The 16,296-nt window shown below is 46.9% G+C and overlaps 3 protein-coding genes across 3 annotated transcripts; all 3 read right to left on the bottom strand.

Moving 5' to 3' along the window:
- Nucleotides 1-10: 10 nt before the first annotated feature.
- On the bottom strand, nucleotides 11-5,106 carry LOC130538658 (fibronectin type III domain-containing protein 7-like). The gene is made up of 13 exons (XM_057056485.1): nucleotides 4,836-5,106; nucleotides 4,503-4,760; nucleotides 4,165-4,425; nucleotides 3,733-3,990; nucleotides 3,380-3,643; nucleotides 3,040-3,303; nucleotides 2,680-2,949; nucleotides 2,325-2,585; nucleotides 1,974-2,234; nucleotides 1,609-1,899; nucleotides 1,294-1,530; nucleotides 1,087-1,140; nucleotides 11-629 (listed from the first exon to the last, which is right to left on the bottom strand). The coding sequence occupies exons 1-13, from the start codon at nucleotides 4,837-4,839 to the stop codon at nucleotides 346-348; spliced, it is 2,967 nt and encodes a 988-aa protein (XP_056912465.1). The 5' UTR covers nucleotides 4,840-5,106; the 3' UTR covers nucleotides 11-345.
- On the bottom strand, nucleotides 4,957-11,370 carry LOC130538657 (fibronectin-like). The gene is made up of 17 exons (XM_057056484.1): nucleotides 11,040-11,370; nucleotides 10,685-10,945; nucleotides 10,087-10,347; nucleotides 9,756-10,013; nucleotides 9,388-9,657; nucleotides 9,055-9,312; nucleotides 8,690-8,950; nucleotides 8,352-8,612; nucleotides 7,997-8,257; nucleotides 7,667-7,921; nucleotides 7,324-7,590; nucleotides 6,977-7,237; nucleotides 6,628-6,885; nucleotides 6,272-6,538; nucleotides 5,903-6,166; nucleotides 5,195-5,833; nucleotides 4,957-5,096 (listed from the first exon to the last, which is right to left on the bottom strand). Exons 1-16 carry the CDS (start codon nucleotides 11,245-11,247, stop codon nucleotides 5,466-5,468), a joined length of 4,239 nt encoding a protein of 1,412 aa, XP_056912464.1. The 5' UTR covers nucleotides 11,248-11,370; the 3' UTR covers nucleotides 4,957-5,096; nucleotides 5,195-5,465.
- LOC130538659 (fibronectin type III domain-containing protein 7-like) lies at nucleotides 11,221-15,870 on the bottom strand. The gene is made up of 13 exons (XM_057056487.1): nucleotides 15,595-15,870; nucleotides 15,264-15,520; nucleotides 14,896-15,165; nucleotides 14,563-14,820; nucleotides 14,198-14,458; nucleotides 13,860-14,120; nucleotides 13,505-13,765; nucleotides 13,176-13,430; nucleotides 12,833-13,099; nucleotides 12,486-12,746; nucleotides 12,137-12,394; nucleotides 11,781-12,047; nucleotides 11,221-11,663 (listed from the first exon to the last, which is right to left on the bottom strand). Exons 3-13 carry the CDS (start codon nucleotides 15,050-15,052, stop codon nucleotides 11,365-11,367), a joined length of 2,805 nt encoding a protein of 934 aa, XP_056912467.1. The 5' UTR covers nucleotides 15,053-15,165; nucleotides 15,264-15,520; nucleotides 15,595-15,870; the 3' UTR covers nucleotides 11,221-11,364.
- Between the last annotated feature and the right edge of the window lie 426 nt (nucleotides 15,871-16,296).

Genomic DNA, 16,296 nt, shown 5'->3' with positions numbered 1-16,296 from the left:
ATGGAAAAAATGCTTCTGGAAATAGTTTAATTAGAATTTAATCAGAAAAATGTCAACAATTTAACATTTAGAAATTGCAGCATGTATTGAAAGCCTCATATATTTGATAATCATCATTTACAGGTCAGTTATAAAAAGTGAAGAGGTAAAAAAAGGCCCTCAACCAAATAAATGATTGAAAATAACATCCTTTAAGAAGACATTTAATTGAAATATTGAACAGACTCAAGCCAGATCAGTAGGAAAGAACATTACAAAAAACATCCAAGGTTCCAAACCCAAATTGCTGCAGCATTTTAAGATGTAAGTGTTTATTTAAATGTGAAGGCAGATGTTTGCAGCCCTCTAATGGCTGTGTGACTCCGATGCTGTTTGCACACACACAGGCTCTGATTCAGGTTCAACACCCGTGGACACACTCAAGCAATAGGCCGACTTCGGGCTCAGATCCATCACAAAGATTTTGCTGCCGATCACGGTGAGTTTCCGAGGTTCAGTCTCGGCCATTGGGCCGTCTTGTTTCTTAATAATCACCGTGTAAGTGGCGTCTTCATCCGCCGGAAACCACTCCAGGTAAATGAATGTCGATGTGACGCGAGTAACATTCACCGTCAGAGTAGAGTGGGCCTCTGTTGGGTAAAAAGAAAGAAAAAGAAGCATACAGCTCTTTTAGGTCCAGTGTTAAATGCTTAATGATGATTTTCTAGGGAAAGACCGATATTCCCAATAATCGCTTCCGCTATGGAAAGGGGAGGCGCTTTTACCGGAAGTAAGTCTAAGATGACCGGAAGCTGGTAATCTCTAATTTATGTGAAGTATCCATTCATAAACACATTTCACTGCGGTGATTTATATCTCAAACGTTTATTACCTTGATTATATCTCTATAAAATGAAAGTAGCTTTACATGCTGCGTTTACCAATTAAATTGACAAAATGTCAATAATTAATAATCAATGTTATTACTTTATTGCCAACAATGCTTAGATTAGATGTCGGTGACACTTATTCAAATCTATTGGATAACAGCATCTCTGTTATTATTTAAGTGCTTAAAATTCTTTAATGTTATAAATGCAAACTTACCGTTATGTAATGTTTGTTTAGTGAGATCTCTTCTTTTGCGCTGTAGTCTTGCTGCTAAAGAAAAACACATTCAGTTAAGAAAATGAAAAAAAAGGTTTTACTTGCCACCTTATTCTCTCCCCCCCCCCTCTCTCTCACACACACACACACACACACACACACACACACACACACACACACACACACACACACACACAAAATTCCTACCAATTGTGACATTAGTAGCTTCACTCTCTCCAGCTGCGTTGCTGGCTGTCATCACCAGGTTGGTGGAGGCAACGTTGAACAGAGAACAGGAGAATGATGCGGTGCTACATAGCTGCTGCCTGGGTGTAACACTGTTATCATATACTGTATATGTGGTGGCAAAAACAGATGTGTTCCACGAAACTGTGGCAGAGGTGCTGTTTCCGCTGAAAACCACTTCTGTTGGTGGACAAGGAGCTGAAACCAGACAAAGAAGTAATAAAAGCACCTGAAACACAAATTTTAAAAAGTCCATGAATGTGAAGTGCACTGTACCTGTATTTCCAGTGAGAGCGACAGATGGGTCACTGGTACCAGCTGCATTTCTGCTTTCCACTGTAGCAGTGTAGGATGAACCACAAGGCAGAGGGATCTCATAGTAGGTCGTGCTCGTCCAGTAGGACGAGAGGTCGAACTGCGCTTGGCTGTCTCCCAACAAACTTCCTGTTAACTTCAGCAGGTACTGGGTATTATTGCAGTTGACCTCCATCCACTCAAAGCGCAGCACCTGGATCTCCATCTGCATAGGCAGCAGCTGCAGCTCGACGGTGTCTGGAGGACAGGGGACTGATGGCGAAAAAGGTATTTATCCTGTTGTGATGCAAAGGTTCTATAAGTGCTGAGCTCTAAAATGTACCTACTTGTTGTTTTTAGCAATGGCTGACTGAATGAGCTGTTGCAGACCCCGTCTGATGCTTGGACAGAGAAATTATAGGCTGCTCCACAATCGAGACCATGGATTGTGCAGGTGGTACTTGTGCTCTGACAGAGCAACTTGCTTCCATTTCCATTCTGTGCATAACCATAATATTCTACAGCATTTTCCCTGCGTGTCCATGACAACAGGACAGACTGGTTGTGGCAGTGGTATTCAACAGCTAGGCCATTTGGCTGGCAGGGGCCTGCGTAGAGACGAAATTACTAAGCAGCTGAATCAGGTATCATGCAGTCATGCTGGGTTATTGGTTACAATCGCAAATGTGGAGAAATACCTGTAGTGATTGTAAGATTATTGCTGGCCTGGCTGGTGCAGTTCTCATGGCTGGCTGTGACAAAAACCCTGTACTTCTGCTCGCAGAGGAGCTGAGACAAGGTGCAGTTAGTTGAGGTAGAGTTGCAAGTGCGGTTGTGTCCGTCTTCACCCACAGCGACAACATGGTATGTTTCAGCCACAGGAGAGGGGCTCCATGATACCAAAGCACTGTCTTCTTCACAGGAAGTGTGAGCTGCCACATTTGTAGGTGGACACGGCTCTAAAAAAGAGTGCAGTTAGTGTAAATCTTTTCAGTAAGTTTGTTATAAATCCAGTGAAAAAATGATTGAAATGAAAACAAACTTTGAGCGCACCCATGCTTATTCTGTACGGTGGACTCCTCAAATTGCTGCACTGGTCTGACAAAGCAGACACTATGATGCTGTAACGGGAGTCACACTGCGCTCCATAGAGGTAGCAGCTCGTGCCGGTGATGTTGCACGATAGGTAGGTGCGGTCCCTGGCTTCGGCTGTGGCTGAGTACACAGTGTTTCCCTCACCGCCTTCCATCACATCCCACATGACGAGGATGGTGGAATTGTGACACTGAGAGACCGCAGTGACTCCAGAGAGGGAGCAAGGTGCTGTAGAAGAGACAGGTTCAGTAAAGGTCACTGCCACATGCCTGGTTTCCTTTTGTTAACTGCTTATATATAAGGTCAAAAGTCTGTTACCTGTCTCCAAGGTGATGGTTTCACTGGACTGACTCTCACAATTGCTGTTTTTAGCAACAACGCTGAAATTATACAGTACGCCACATGCCAGGTCTTCCACCTCACAGGTAGTATTGGAGGAAGTGCTGCAGTTGGCTCTGGACCCTTCTGCTCCTACAGCTGTAACAAAGTAGCTGTCCGCCCCTGCAGCAGCATCCCATGATATCCAAGCAGAGTTGGTGACACAATCAAGGCGACCCGTGATTCCTGGAGGCTGGCATGGAGCTACAAAGTAAAAATGGAGTTTCAAGTCATTGATCATGGAAGGGCTCGTGCAAGGATGGTTTTTAAGCTGTCGTACCTGATTGGATGCTGATGGTCTGACTGTGTTGGCTGTGGGAGCTGCCTCTGACAGATGTGACATGAACACTGAATGTATGTCCACAGGTCACATTTCTGATGGAACAGGCAGTGTTTGTGGTGTTGCATGACTCGCTGGCTCCCCCATTGTCTGGAATTACTGAAACCAGGAAGTGATCAGCTGCTCCCGTGGTGTTCCAAGAGATGCTGATGTCGTTTGATGGACAGCTGACGTTGACGCTCACATTCTGAGGTGGGCAGGGAGCTAAAAGTGTGAAGAGTGTGGTTAATAAACTACAGTTGAAATGTTTGAACAGATGCTTGGCTGTCTTGGATGGACTGTGCTGGCGTTACCTGTAGTAACCATCTGAGCCTGGCTGGGGATACTAGAGCAGTTGTCATCCATGGCAACTACTTGAACAGAGTAGCTGTTGCCACACGTGAGGGTGTCGAGGTTACAGGTGACTTCAGAGGTCTGGCAGCTGACATTGTTTAGATTACTTTGTGCTGTTACTGTGTACCGTACTGCACCCAGACTGGGAGACCACGACACCAGAGCAGTGTTGGTGGTGCCATTAGTTACCGTGGAGACGTTTGTGGGAGCACACGGTACTGCAGGAAGTAGATTTAAGTTTAAAACATATCTGTAGTTTTAATTTTTTTTTTTGTAAAAGTCTATACTGTAGATAAACCTATTGGCAACCAGAAATTCACCACTTTTTACAATTCTTGGCTTATTTTGATCTGTTTGCATGTACTTGTATCGGTGGCCTTTCAACATCTTACCTGACTGCAGACTGGTGCTTTCGCTGGAGTTGATTTTACACTGTTGGTTGGATGCCGTGACTGTCACCGAGAAGTTACGGCCACAGATGAGACCGGGGATGCCGCATTGGTTAGAGTCTGACATGCACACATTTGAGATGCCGTCCCCGGTCTGAATGGTGGCTGTGTAGAAGTCCGACCCATTGCTGGCCTCCCACGCCACCTCCACAAGGGCAGAGAGACAGTCCTGCCTGGTAGAGATTCTCACAGGGGGGCATGGCCCTGAAAGACAAAAACTGATTGAGCTTTTTTGTGTATTTACAAGCTAACACATTCTTCATCAGTGCCATTTGACCTACATGTCTGTATGGAGGCTGGAGTGCCGGTGGTGCCTGGACAGTACTGGCTGTGAGGTGCCACTGTCAGGCTGTAGTTCTGACCACAGGATAAGTCAGAAAAGTGTGCTGTGGTACCATTAGTGGTGAGGCTGGTTGTTCTGTTCGCTGCCTCAGCAGAGACCATGTACACATTTGTCCCATTTCTGCCATCCCAGCTGAGGGAAACAATTCTCATATCACAGTTCACAGAGGCGGACAAATTGTGGGGGGTGCATGGATCTGGAAAAAATGGCTTAAAGTGTTAGTTATGTTTTGTAATATATTCCAATTTTTTTCAAGTATTCCAGAGCATACCCATATAGATGACAGAGCTGTTGCTGGGCAGACTGGTGCAGTTGCCATCCTTTGCTCTCACCACAACAGTGTATTCTTCTCCACAGTGTAGGTCGCTCCAAGTGCAGGAGGTGGTGTTTGTGAGACACTCGTGCCGATGTCCATCAAGACCCGTTGCCACAGCAATGTAAGATTGGGCACCGTTGCTGAGTCCCCAGCTGACGGAGCCCTGATCAGCCTCACATTGAACATTGGTAGTGACATCATGGGGGATGCAAGGAGCTAAAAAAGAGGAGGGAGTAAAGCATGCAGTCAGATAGAAATGTGCACCCGGAAGACAAATGTGTTTCAATGTGAGAAAAGAGCCTTAATATCATTACCAGATTTGAAGAAAGCGGGGGTGCTGGGAAGGCTGACACACTGGCCTCCCTGACCTTGAACAGTGACATTGTACTCCTGTCCACATGGGACAGCAGCTAACAGAAGAGTCTGGGTTGTATTGTGTGTGCTGGTGTAGCCGAGGTGACCCGTCGCTGCCACCGTGTAGTTCACAACACCCCGTGCTTGGTGCCAGGAGATTCGCACCTCCGTAGTGTTACAGACAGTCTGAGCAGACACAATCACTGGCTGGCAGGGCTCTGAAAATAAAGTTCACCACTCAGCTGGAACAAATAGTACTCCATGAATATGAAATATGCTATTAAATTGTGAGATAACTCTCATCCGATACATTGAATTATGGGAATGGAGCATGCCTGTTTGAAGGGACACGGTGCTACTGGCCTGGCTGGAGCAGCCTTGGCTGTATGCCGTCACGGTGAAGTTGTACGTCTCTCCGCAGTCCAGTGATGAGAACTGACATGTTGAGCCGGTGGAGGTACAGTTGTGTACCTCACTTCCAGATGTCTTCACGGCCCTTCCTCTATACAGTTCAACATCAGCCCTCTCCTCCCAGGACAGGACTGCCGTCCTGGAGCCACACTGCAGATCGATAGCTACACGCTGAGGAGGACAAGGACCTGAGGGGAATATGATGGTTAAATATCGCTCAGGTGCAACTTAAGAGCATCTGCCCTGTAAACACTCACGAGCGGTGAGATTAGCATGCGTGGGTGCTGCGAAGCTGCACTGATCATTGCTGGCGGTGAGACTGAGGTTGTAGGTTTCCCCACAGCTTAAACCTGTCACATTGCAGGCATTGTGCTGGGTTGTGCACAGAGTCTGAACGGTTCCACTGATGATGGCAGTCAGGGAAAAGTTTGCTGTGCCGTAGGTCGCGTTCCAGGACACGACGGCGGCAACATCAGAGCTACATTCAACGTCTACATGTAGCTCTGCAGGCATACACGGAGCTGGAAGAAAAAGTTTTTAAATGATGACAGTCAACAAATAAAAACACAAATTTACATTAAGGGAATGTATCTAAGTAGTTCTTTTTTCACAATGCTGGTGTTTACCTGATGTCAGGGAGAACGCTGTGCTGTCGGAGCTGTTGTACTGTTGGCCCAAAGCTTTGACCCTGACACGGTACACTGTGCCACACATCAGTTCTGACACGTGACATGACACATCTGTGTCTCCAGCAACACAGGAAACACAGTGGCCATTTTGATTTTCAAAGTAAGCTACATAACCCACAGCCAGGTCGCTCCGTTGCCAGGAAACCGTCGAATTGAGTTGCTCGCAGTCCATGGTGGCTTGAACGGCGGTAGGAGGGCAGGGCTCTGAATAAGTGGAAAGACAGATCTTTAATCAAAAAACACTTATGGGGATCCTTCCGCATTGCACTCTGTTCCCCAATTTGGTGACAAACCTGTGAGTAGGCGGTAACGCTCAGACACCACAGTGTTGTTACAGGCCTGGTTGTGCGCAGTTACAGTCACATTGTAAATCTGACCACACTGAAGACCGTTAATAAAACAGTCGGTTTGACTTGTATTGCACGTAGCTGTCAAGCCCTGATGGGTCACAGCCTGCACAGAGTAGGAGCTGGCACCTCTGGCTGCACCCCACATCACCATGGCAGTGCTCACATTGTAACTGACAGAGAGATTCCCGGGAGCACAAGGCTCTAATGGGAGGAAGTAGATAAATAAATGAATGAATAACATCACTCTTCTTGTTAAACACAACCATTAAACACTCAGGTGAGCATAACGTACCTGTTGAGAGGTATCCAGCCATTTGAGCAGTGCTGTTACAGGTACCTCCCACAGCCTTCACAGTGACGTTGTACTCCTCTCCACACTGCATGGAGCTCAGTTCACAGTTGGTGTGATTGGTGGCACAACTGGTGACATGACCTGATGCTGCTGTAAGCTCGGTGATATAAGACACGGCTCCACTACTGGGCTGCCAGGAAATGAGTGCAGAGTCCGCCTCACAGTCGATCACAGCTCCAATTCTGCTGACCATGCAGGGCCCTGCAGAAGGTTTGCATTTCTTATAATGCAAATGTTTAAATGCCAAATCTTTTACATCACATGCACGTGTTGTTTATTTGTACGACCTGCTGTAAGCGTGATGATGGTGCTGTCAGAGCTGTTGTACTGCTGTCCCAAAGCCTTCACCCAGACACTATACACTGTATCACACACAAGTCCAGAGACAACACACTGCGTCTCTGCCTGGGTGCCAGTGCACAAGGTGTCATGGCCGCTCTGATTCTCAAAGTAGGCAACATAACCCGTCGCAAGATCGCTCTGCTGCCAGGAAATAGTTGCAGAGTGTTGCTCACACTCCAGGACGGCCCGAACATTGGTCGGCGGGCAAGGCTCTAAATTTATTTCACATGAGAAATATGTTAGCTGTAAATACATTAACACTAGATTCCTTCCTGTCTTTTCACTAACCTGTTGTGATACGGCGGGCTGGAGAGGTCTCGCTGTCACAGGTCCGTTCGTGAGCTGTCACGCTCACATTGTAGACCTGACCACACTGCAGGCCGTTCAGGAAGCAGCCTTTATTGGTGGTGTTACAAAGGACGGTCGAGCCCTGGTCAGCCACAGCTTGGGCAGAGTAGGAGCGTGCACCTTGTGCTGCATTCCAAGTCACCTGGGCAGTACTCACGTTATAGTGGACAGAGAGATTCATGGGCGTACAAGGCTCTGAAGAGTAAGAAAAAACAAACATGTTATAGCTTTTTGTTAAATCTTGATTTGTTACATTTGAGGTATAATCACCTGTGGTGAGTGTGACAGGAGCGCTGGTGGGGCCAGGGCAGCCACTGGTCATTGCCTCCACGACAACAGAGTACTGCTGTCCACAGACCAGATCACTGAGCTGACAGGAGGTGCCCATGTTGCTGCAGGAGGAGTTTTGTCCACTGTTGGAGATCGCCAGGACACTGTAGCCTGTAGATGCAGCCGTGTTGCCCCAGCAGACCAGAGCTTTACGCGTGGTGCAGTTATGTTTAGCGGACACGTTGGTGGGAGGACATGGGGCTGGAAAAAGGAGACATATAAATAGTTTTTAAAAAGTCTTTAGTTTTTTATAACTAAGTTAATAAATGTGGTTGCTGTGGTGAATTCAGTTTACCAGTGAGCGTCTCTATTGGGTTGCTCATCTCGCTCATGCACACGTTACTGTGTGCCACCACAGTGAAGGTGTAGAGCTGACCACAGGTCAGGTTGAGAAAGGTGCAGCGGCTCAGAGACGATTCACATGTGGAGTTAACGCCTGTTGCTGACGTTGCTTTAACTGTGTAGTTCTGGGTCGTGTTGCTTCGGTTCCACTTGACGGTCATGACGTTGCTGCTGCAGTTTTGCTCGACAGAGGTGTTCTCTGGTTTACATGGAGCTAAACAGGGAGGGAAAAAATGCAATTTACTCTCTGGAGCATATAAATTATGATAATTACGATTTTGCTGCACTGACCAGAATGAACTTTATAGTCTGAGCCTGCAATGATGTCACAGCCCATAGAGGAGGAGGTGACCGCCACCTCGTAGATCTGGCCACACTGCAGGTTGTGAATGGAGCAGGAGTTGGACGTCGAGTTGCAGGACATTCTTCGTCCATCGGTGCTGATGGCCCAGGCGGTGTAGTTGTCAGAACCGGGGGTCTGCGCCCAACTTACGTTCATCCCGTTGGTGTTACACTGTATCTCAGCTGTGATGTCGTCTGGGAGGCAGGGAGCTATGGCCCAGACAACAACCTCCAGTGTCATTTTTATTCTTCTTACAGTGTTTTTTGTGATAATGTGTTAACGAATAGAGGATAAAGTCCAGAACAGATCTTACCCGAGTCAAAAAGAATGTCAGCATGTTTGCTGCTGTTGCAGGATTCCGTTGAAGCCACCAGTGAAGCAGAGTATGACCGACCGCAGTGAAGCTTGACAAAGCAGGAGGTCGTGTTGGAGGAACAGGACGCTACGTGACCATGCTCTCCAGTCACCTCAACAGTGTAGAAACTTGCATTACTTGTTTCAGCCCAGGAGAAATTTGCGTTGTTTGCTCCACAGTCAATGCGAGCTGTGAGGTTGGAAGGCTGACAGGGAGCTGACGGATGAAGACGGAAAATCCATCAATTACACTTCTGCTGCAGGAAACTTGCCAGTTATTATTATTTTTTACCTGTGCTTATTTCTGTTGCTGGACCATAGCTGCTATGGGATTGTCCATCCTGCACTGCGATGCGGAAAGCGTATCTCCGTCCACACGTCAGGTTGGTTAGCGTGTATGATGTATTAGTGGTGGTGTGCATTGAAGGAGGGAGGTTGCTGCCTATCATCTCAGTTTGTAAAATGTAGGTGGTTCCCTGTAATTGACTTTGGGCCCACGTCAGGGTCAGTGTGTTGGTATCACAGCTCAGATGGGCCGTTAAGTTAGTAGCCTGGCAGGAAGCTGGGATAAAAGAGTGGATTTGTTTGAAAAATGTAAACTTCCATGTGATCGTATCCTCCTAAAGATCAGAAATACTTTTGCTTCCAGTGTGCCTTTACCTGTTCTCAGGACCACAGCTGAGCTTGGCTCACTCCAGCAGCCCCCGTCCACAGTTACCACAGTAATGGTGTAGTTTTCTCCACATGGAAGGCCAGTCAAATTGCAGGAGTTGGAACTGGTTGAGTTGCATGTGTAATTGTGGCCATCATTTGCAGTTGCTATTGCTGCAAATGTCTCAGCCCCTGTTACTGGTGACCAGGAGACAATAATGTCCTGGCCAGCTGGGGACACCGTTACATTATCAGGAGCACAGAGACCTGGAGAAAAATTAGTTCAAGATTTAAGTCCATCTTTCTGAGAACAGTATTTTTTCCAAACGGCTGTCAGTACCTGTTCTGAACTCGTAAATGTCACTTTGTTGTCCAGCGCAAGTCTCAGAGTGAGGCACAACAGTGATGTTGTAGTTTCCACCACAGTGAATGTTGGGTATCTCACAAGTGCTAGAATTGGTTTGACAATGATGCTTAAGTCCATCCTGACCTATCATTGTCACGTTGTACCATAATGCACCGGGACTTCCCACCCATGAGACCAGGACTGAGCGATTGAGGCACACCTGGGAGGCGCTAACATTCCGTGGGGCACATGGGGCTACAAAGTCAAAGAAGGAAAAAAATGTAGTTATTCACACACTTCTCCTCATCTAAGGTAAATTGTTTGTTTTGGGGGGGATGTTGCTCTTTTGCTAAGTGTCACAAGAATAATTTAAGTCCCCTGTCTCTAAATATGCAGCAGAAAGGTTAGCTTAGCTTCGCAAAAGCATGGTTGATTTCACTGAATAAAACTTTTAAGGATCATATTTTCCAATGTTAAATGAAGAAATAAAAAAAACAAACTTGATGCATATGTTTCATGTTTTAAGCAGCAGAATCAGGTATCATGCAGTCATGCTGGGTTATTGGTTACAATCGCAAATGTGGACAAATACCTGTAGTGATTGTAAGATTATTGCTGGCCTGGCTGGTGCAGTTCTCATGGCTGGCTGTGACAAAAACTCTGTACTTCTGCTCGCAGAGGAGCTGAGACAAGGTGCAGTTAGTTGAGGTAGAGTTGCAAGTGCGGTTGTGTCCGTCTTCACCCACAGCGACGACATGGTATGTTTCAGCCACAGGAGAGGGGCTCCATGATACCAAAGCACTGTCTTCTTCACAGGAAGTGTGAGCTGCCACATTTGTAGGTGGACACGGCTCTAAAAAAGAGTGCAGTTAGTGTAAATCTTTTCAGTAAGTTTGTTATAAATCCAGTGAAAAAATGATTGAAATGAAAACAAACTTTGAGCGCACCCATGCTTATTCTGTACGGTGGACTCCTCAAATTGCTGCACTGGTCTGACAAAGCAGACACTATGATGCTGTAACGGGAGTCACACTGCGCTCCATAGAGGTAGCAGCTCGTGCCGGTGATGTTGCACGATAGGTAGGTGCGGTCCCTGGCTTCGGCTGTGGCTGAGTACACAGTGTTTCCCTCACCGCCTTCCATCACATCCCACATGACCAGGATGGTGGAATTGTGACACTGAGAGACCGCAGTGACTCCAGAGAGGGAGCAAGGTGCTGTAGAAGAGACAGGTTCAGTAAAGGTCACTGCCACATGCCTGGTTTCCTTTTGTTAACTGCTTATATATAAGGTCAAAAGTCTGCTACCTGTCTCCAAGGTGATGGTTTCACTGGACTGACTCTCACAATTGCTGTTTTTAGCAACAACGCTGAAATTATACAGTACGCCACATGCCAGGTCTTCCACCTCACAGGTAGTATTGGAGGAAGTGCTGCAGTTGGCTCTGGACCCTTCTGCTCCTACAGCTGTAACAAAGTAGCTGTCCGCCCCTGCAGCAGCATCCCATGATATCCAAGCAGAGTTGGTGACACAATCAAGGCGACCCGTGATTCCTGGAGGCTGGCATGGAGCTACAAAGTAAAAATGGAAGAAAAAGTTTTTAAATGATGACAGTCAACAAATAAAAACACAAATTTACATTAAGGGAATGTATCTAAGTAGTTTTTTTTCACAATGCTGGTGTTTACCTGATGTCAGGGAGAACGCTGTGCTGTCGGAGCTGTTGTACTGTTGGCCCAAAGCTTTGACCCTGACACGGTACACTGTGCCACACATCAGTTCTGACACGTGACATGACACATCTGTGTCTCCAGCAACACAGGAAACACAGTGGCCATTTTGATTTTCAAAGTAAGCTACATAACCCACAGCCAGGTCGCTCCGTTGCCAGGAAACCGTCGAATTGAGTTGCTCGCAGTCCATGGTGGCTTGAACGGCGGTAGGGGGGCAGGGCTCTGAATAAGTGGAAAGACAGATCTTTAATCAAAAAACACTTATGGGGATCCTTCCGCATTGCACTCTGTTCCCCAATTTGGTGACAAACCTGTGAGTAGGCGGTAACGCTCAGACACCACAGTGTTGTTGCAGGCCTGGTTGTGCGCGGTTACAGTCACATTGTAAATCTGACCACACTGAAGACCGTTAATAAAACAGTCGGTTTGACTTGTATTGCACGTAGCTGTCAAGCCCTGATGGGTCACAGCCTGCACAGAGTAGGAGCTGGCACCTCTGGCTGCACCCCACATCACCATGGCAGTGCTCACATTGTAACTGACAGAGAGATTCCCGGGAGCACAAGGCTCTAATGGGAGGAAGTAGATAAATAAACGAATGAATAACATCCCTCTTCTTGTTAAACACAACCATTAAACACTCAGGTGAGCATAACGTACCTGTTGAGAGGTATCCAGCCATTTGAGCAGTGCTGTTACAGGTACCTCCCACAGCCTTCACAGTGACGTTGTACTCCTCTCCACACTGCATGGAGCTCAGTTCACAGTTGGTGTGATTGGTGGCACAACTGGTGACATGACCTGATGCTGCTGTAAGCTCGGTGATATAAGACACGGCTCCACTACTGGGCTGCCAGGAAATGAGTGCAGAGTCCGCCTCACAGTCGATCACAGCTCCAATTCTGCTGACCATGCAGGGCCCTGCAGAAGGTTTGCATTTCTTATAATGCAAATGTGGAAATGCCAAATCTTTTACATCACATGCACGTGTTGTTTATTTGTACGACCTGCTGTAAGCGTGATGATGGTGCTGTCAGAGCTGTTGTACTGCTGTCCCAAAGCCTTCACCCAGACACTATACACTGTATCACACACAAGTCCAGAGACAACACACTGCGTATCTGCCTGGGTGCCAGTGCACAAGGTGTCATGGCCGCTCTGATTCTCAAAGTAGGCAACATAACCCGTCGCAAGATCGCTCTGCTGCCAGGAAATAGTTGCAGAGTGTTGCTCACACTCCAGGACGGCCCGAACATTGGTCGGAGGGCAAGGCTCTAAATTTATTTCACATGAGAAATATGTTAGCTGTAAATACATTAACAATAGATTCCTTCCTGCCTTTTCACTAACCAGTTGTGATACGGCGGGCTGGAGAGGTCTCGCTGTCACAGGTCCGTTCGTGAGCTGTCACGCTCACATTGTAGACCTGACCACACTGCAGGCCGTTCAGGAAGCAGCCTTTATTGGTGGTGTTACAAAGGACGGTCGAGCCCTGGTCAGCCACAGCTTGGGCAGAGTAGGAGCGTGCACCTTGTGCTGCATTCCAAGTCACCTGGGCAGTACTCACGTTATAGTGGACAGAGAGATTCATGGGCGTACAAGGCTCTGAAGAGAAAAAAAAACAAACATGTTATAGCTTTTTGAAAAATCTAGATTTGTTACATTTGAGGTATAATCACCCGTAGTGAGTGTGACAGGAGCGCTGGTGGGGCCAGGGCAGCCACTGGTCATTGCCTCCACGACAACAGAGTACTGCTGTCCACAGACCAGATCACTGAGCTGACAGGAGGTGCCCATGTTGCTGCAGGAGGAGTTTTGTCCACTGTTGGAGATCGCCAGGACACTGTAGCCTGTAGATGCAGCCGTGTTGCCCCAGCAGACCAGAGCTTTACGCGTGGTGCAGTTATGTTTAGCAGACACGTTGGTGGGAGGACATGGGGCTGGAAAAAGGAGACATATAAATAGTTTTTAAAAAGTCTTTAGTTTTTTATAACTAAGTTAATAAATGTGGTTGCTGTGGTGAATTCAGTTTACCAGTGAGCGTCTCTATTGGGTTGCTCATCTCGCTCATGCACACGTTACTGTGTGCCACCACAGTGAAGGTGTAGAGCTGACCACAGGTCAGGTTGAGAAAGGTGCAGCGGCTCAGAGACGATTCACATGTGGAGTTAACGCCTGTTGCTGACGTTGCTTTAACTGTGTAGTTCTGGGTCGTGTTGCTTCGGTTCCACTTGACGGTCATGACGTTGCTGCTGCAGTTTTGCTCGACAGAGGTGTTCTCTGGTTTACATGGAGCTAAACAGGGAGGGAAAAAATGCAATTTACTCTCTGGAGCATATAAATTGAGATAATTACGATTTTGCTGCACTGACCAGAATGAACTTTATAGTCTGAGCCTGCAATGATGTCACAGCCCATAGAGGAGGAGGTGACCGCCACCTCGTAGATCTGGCCACACTGCAGGTTGTGAATGGAGCAGGAGTTGGACGTCGAGTTGCAGGACATTCTTCGTCCATCGGTGCTGATGGCCCAGGCGGTGTAGTTGTCAGAACCGGGGGTCTGCGCCCAACTTACGTTCATCCCGTTGGTGTTACACTGTATCTCAGCTGTGATGTCGTCTGGGAGGCAGGGAGCTATGGCCCAGACAACAACCTCCAGTGTCATTTTTATTCTTCTTACAGTGTTTTTTGTGATAATGTGTTAACAAATAGAGGATAAAGTCCAGAACAGATCTTACCCGAGTCAAAAAGAATGTCAGCATGTTTGCTGCTGTTGCAGGATTCCGTTGAAGCCACCAGTGAAGCAGAGTATGACCGACCGCAGTGAAGCTTGACAAAGCAGGAGGTCGTGTTGGAGGAACAGGACGCTACGTGACCATGCTCTCCTGTCACCTCAACAGTGTAGAAACTTGCATTACTTGTTTCAGCCCAGGAGAAATTTGCGTTGTTTGCTCCACAGTCAATGCGAGCTGTGAGGTTGGACGGCTGACAGGGAGCTGACGGATGAAGACGGAAAATCCATCAATTACACTTCTGCTGCAGGAAACTTGCCAGTTATTATTATTTTTTACCTGTGCTTATTTCTGTTGCTGGACCATAGCTGCTATGGGATTGTCCATCCTGCACTGCGATGCGGAAAGCGTATCTCCGTCCACACGTCAGGTTGGTTAGCGTGTATGATGTATTAGTGGTGGTGTGCATTGAAGGAGGGAGGTTGCTGCCTATCATCTCAGTTTGTAAAATGTAGGTGGTTCCCTGTAATTGACTTTGGGCCCACGTCAGGGTCAGTGTGTTGGTATCACAGCTCAGATGGGCCGTTAAGTTAGTAGCCTGGCAGGAAGCTGGGATAAAAGAGTGGATTTGTTTGAAAAATGTAAACTTCCATGTGATCGTATCCTCCTAAAGATCAGAAATACTTTTGCTTCCAGTGTGCCTTTACCTGTTCTCAGGACCACAGCTGAGCTTGGCTCACTCCAGCAGCCCCCGTCCACAGTTACCACAGTAATGGTGTAGTTTTCTCCACATGGAAGGCCAGTCAAATTGCAGGAGTTGGAACTGGTTGAGTTGCATGTGTAATTGTGGCATCATTTGCAGTTGCTATTGCTGCAAATGTCTCAGCCCCTGTTACTGGTGACCAGGAGACAACAATGTCCTGGCCAGCTAGGGACACCGTTACATTATCAGGAGCACAGAGACCTGGAGAAAAATGAGTTCAAGATTTAAGTCCATCTTTCTGAGAACAGTATTTTTTTCCAAACGGCTGTCAGTACCTGTTCTGAACTCGTAAATGTCACTTTGTTGTCCAGCGCAAGTCTCAGAGTGAGGCACAACAGTGATGTTGTAGTTTCCACCACAGTGAATGTTGGGTATCTCACAAGTGCTAGAATTGGTTTGACAATGATGCTTAAGTCCATCCTGGCCTATCATTGTCACGTTGTACCATAATGCACCGGGACTTCCCACCCATGAGACCAGGACTGAGCGATTGAGGCACACCTGGGAGGCGCTAACATTCCGTGGGGCACATGGGACTACAAAGTCAAAGAAGGAAAAAAATGTAGTTATTCACACACACACACACACACACACACACACACACACACACACACACACACACACACACACACACACACCACACACACACACACACACACACACACACACACAAATCTCCTCATCCGAGGTAAATAATTGTTTTATTTGGGGGATGTTATTATTCTCACAAGAGTAATTTACGTAATTTAAGTAATAATTTAAAAAAATGATGTTTACATTTTTTTAACTCTTTGTTTTCAGTTTTAATGCAAAGTTAGTCTTTGAAGGATAGTCCAAAGTAATGGTTCATATATTACCTGTTTGAAGAAATTCACTGACAACTTGGGTGCTGTTGCACTCTGCCCCTTGAGCCAGGATTGTCAAATTTAAATCCAAGCCACAGGGAAGATTTTGAAATGCACAACTGGTGTTGGTTG

This window comes from Takifugu flavidus, chromosome 15 (genome assembly GCF_003711565.1).
Source record: "Takifugu flavidus isolate HTHZ2018 chromosome 15, ASM371156v2, whole genome shotgun sequence".
In the NCBI taxonomy this organism is placed as follows: Eukaryota; Metazoa; Chordata; class Actinopteri; order Tetraodontiformes; family Tetraodontidae; genus Takifugu; species Takifugu flavidus.
Note: the sequence above shows the minus strand (reverse complement) of the source record. Positions and strands in the feature narration are given on the sequence as shown.

Coding starts and splice junctions, on each gene's coding strand:
- LOC130538658 (XM_057056485.1), bottom strand. Junction 2,235..2,324: donor TAATCTTACAATCACTACAG/GTATTTCTCCAC, acceptor GTCTCTACGCAG/GCCCCTGCCAGCCAAATGGC. Junction 630..1,086: donor TAAACAAACATTACATAACG/GTAAGTTTGCAT, acceptor TTTACCCAACAG/AGGCCCACTCTACTCTGACG.
- LOC130538657 (XM_057056484.1), bottom strand. CDS start 11,247: ATGTGGGATGTGATGGAAGGCGGTGAGGGAAACACTGTGTACTCAGCC. Junction 9,313..9,387: donor AGCAACAGAAATAAGCACAG/GTAAAAAATAAT, acceptor TTCATCCGTCAG/CTCCCTGTCAGCCTTCCAAC. Junction 5,834..5,902: donor GCATGCTAATCTCACCGCTC/GTGAGTGTTTAC, acceptor TATTCCCCTCAG/GTCCTTGTCCTCCTCAGCGT.
- LOC130538659 (XM_057056487.1), bottom strand. CDS start 15,052: ATGATAGGCAGCAACCTCCCTCCTTCAATGCACACCACCACTAATACA. Junction 13,431..13,504: donor TCCTGTCACACTCACTACGG/GTGATTATACCT, acceptor TTTTCTCTTCAG/AGCCTTGTACGCCCATGAAT. Junction 12,048..12,136: donor GCGTTACCGCCTACTCACAG/GTTTGTCACCAA, acceptor CCACTTATTCAG/AGCCCTGCCCCCCTACCGCC.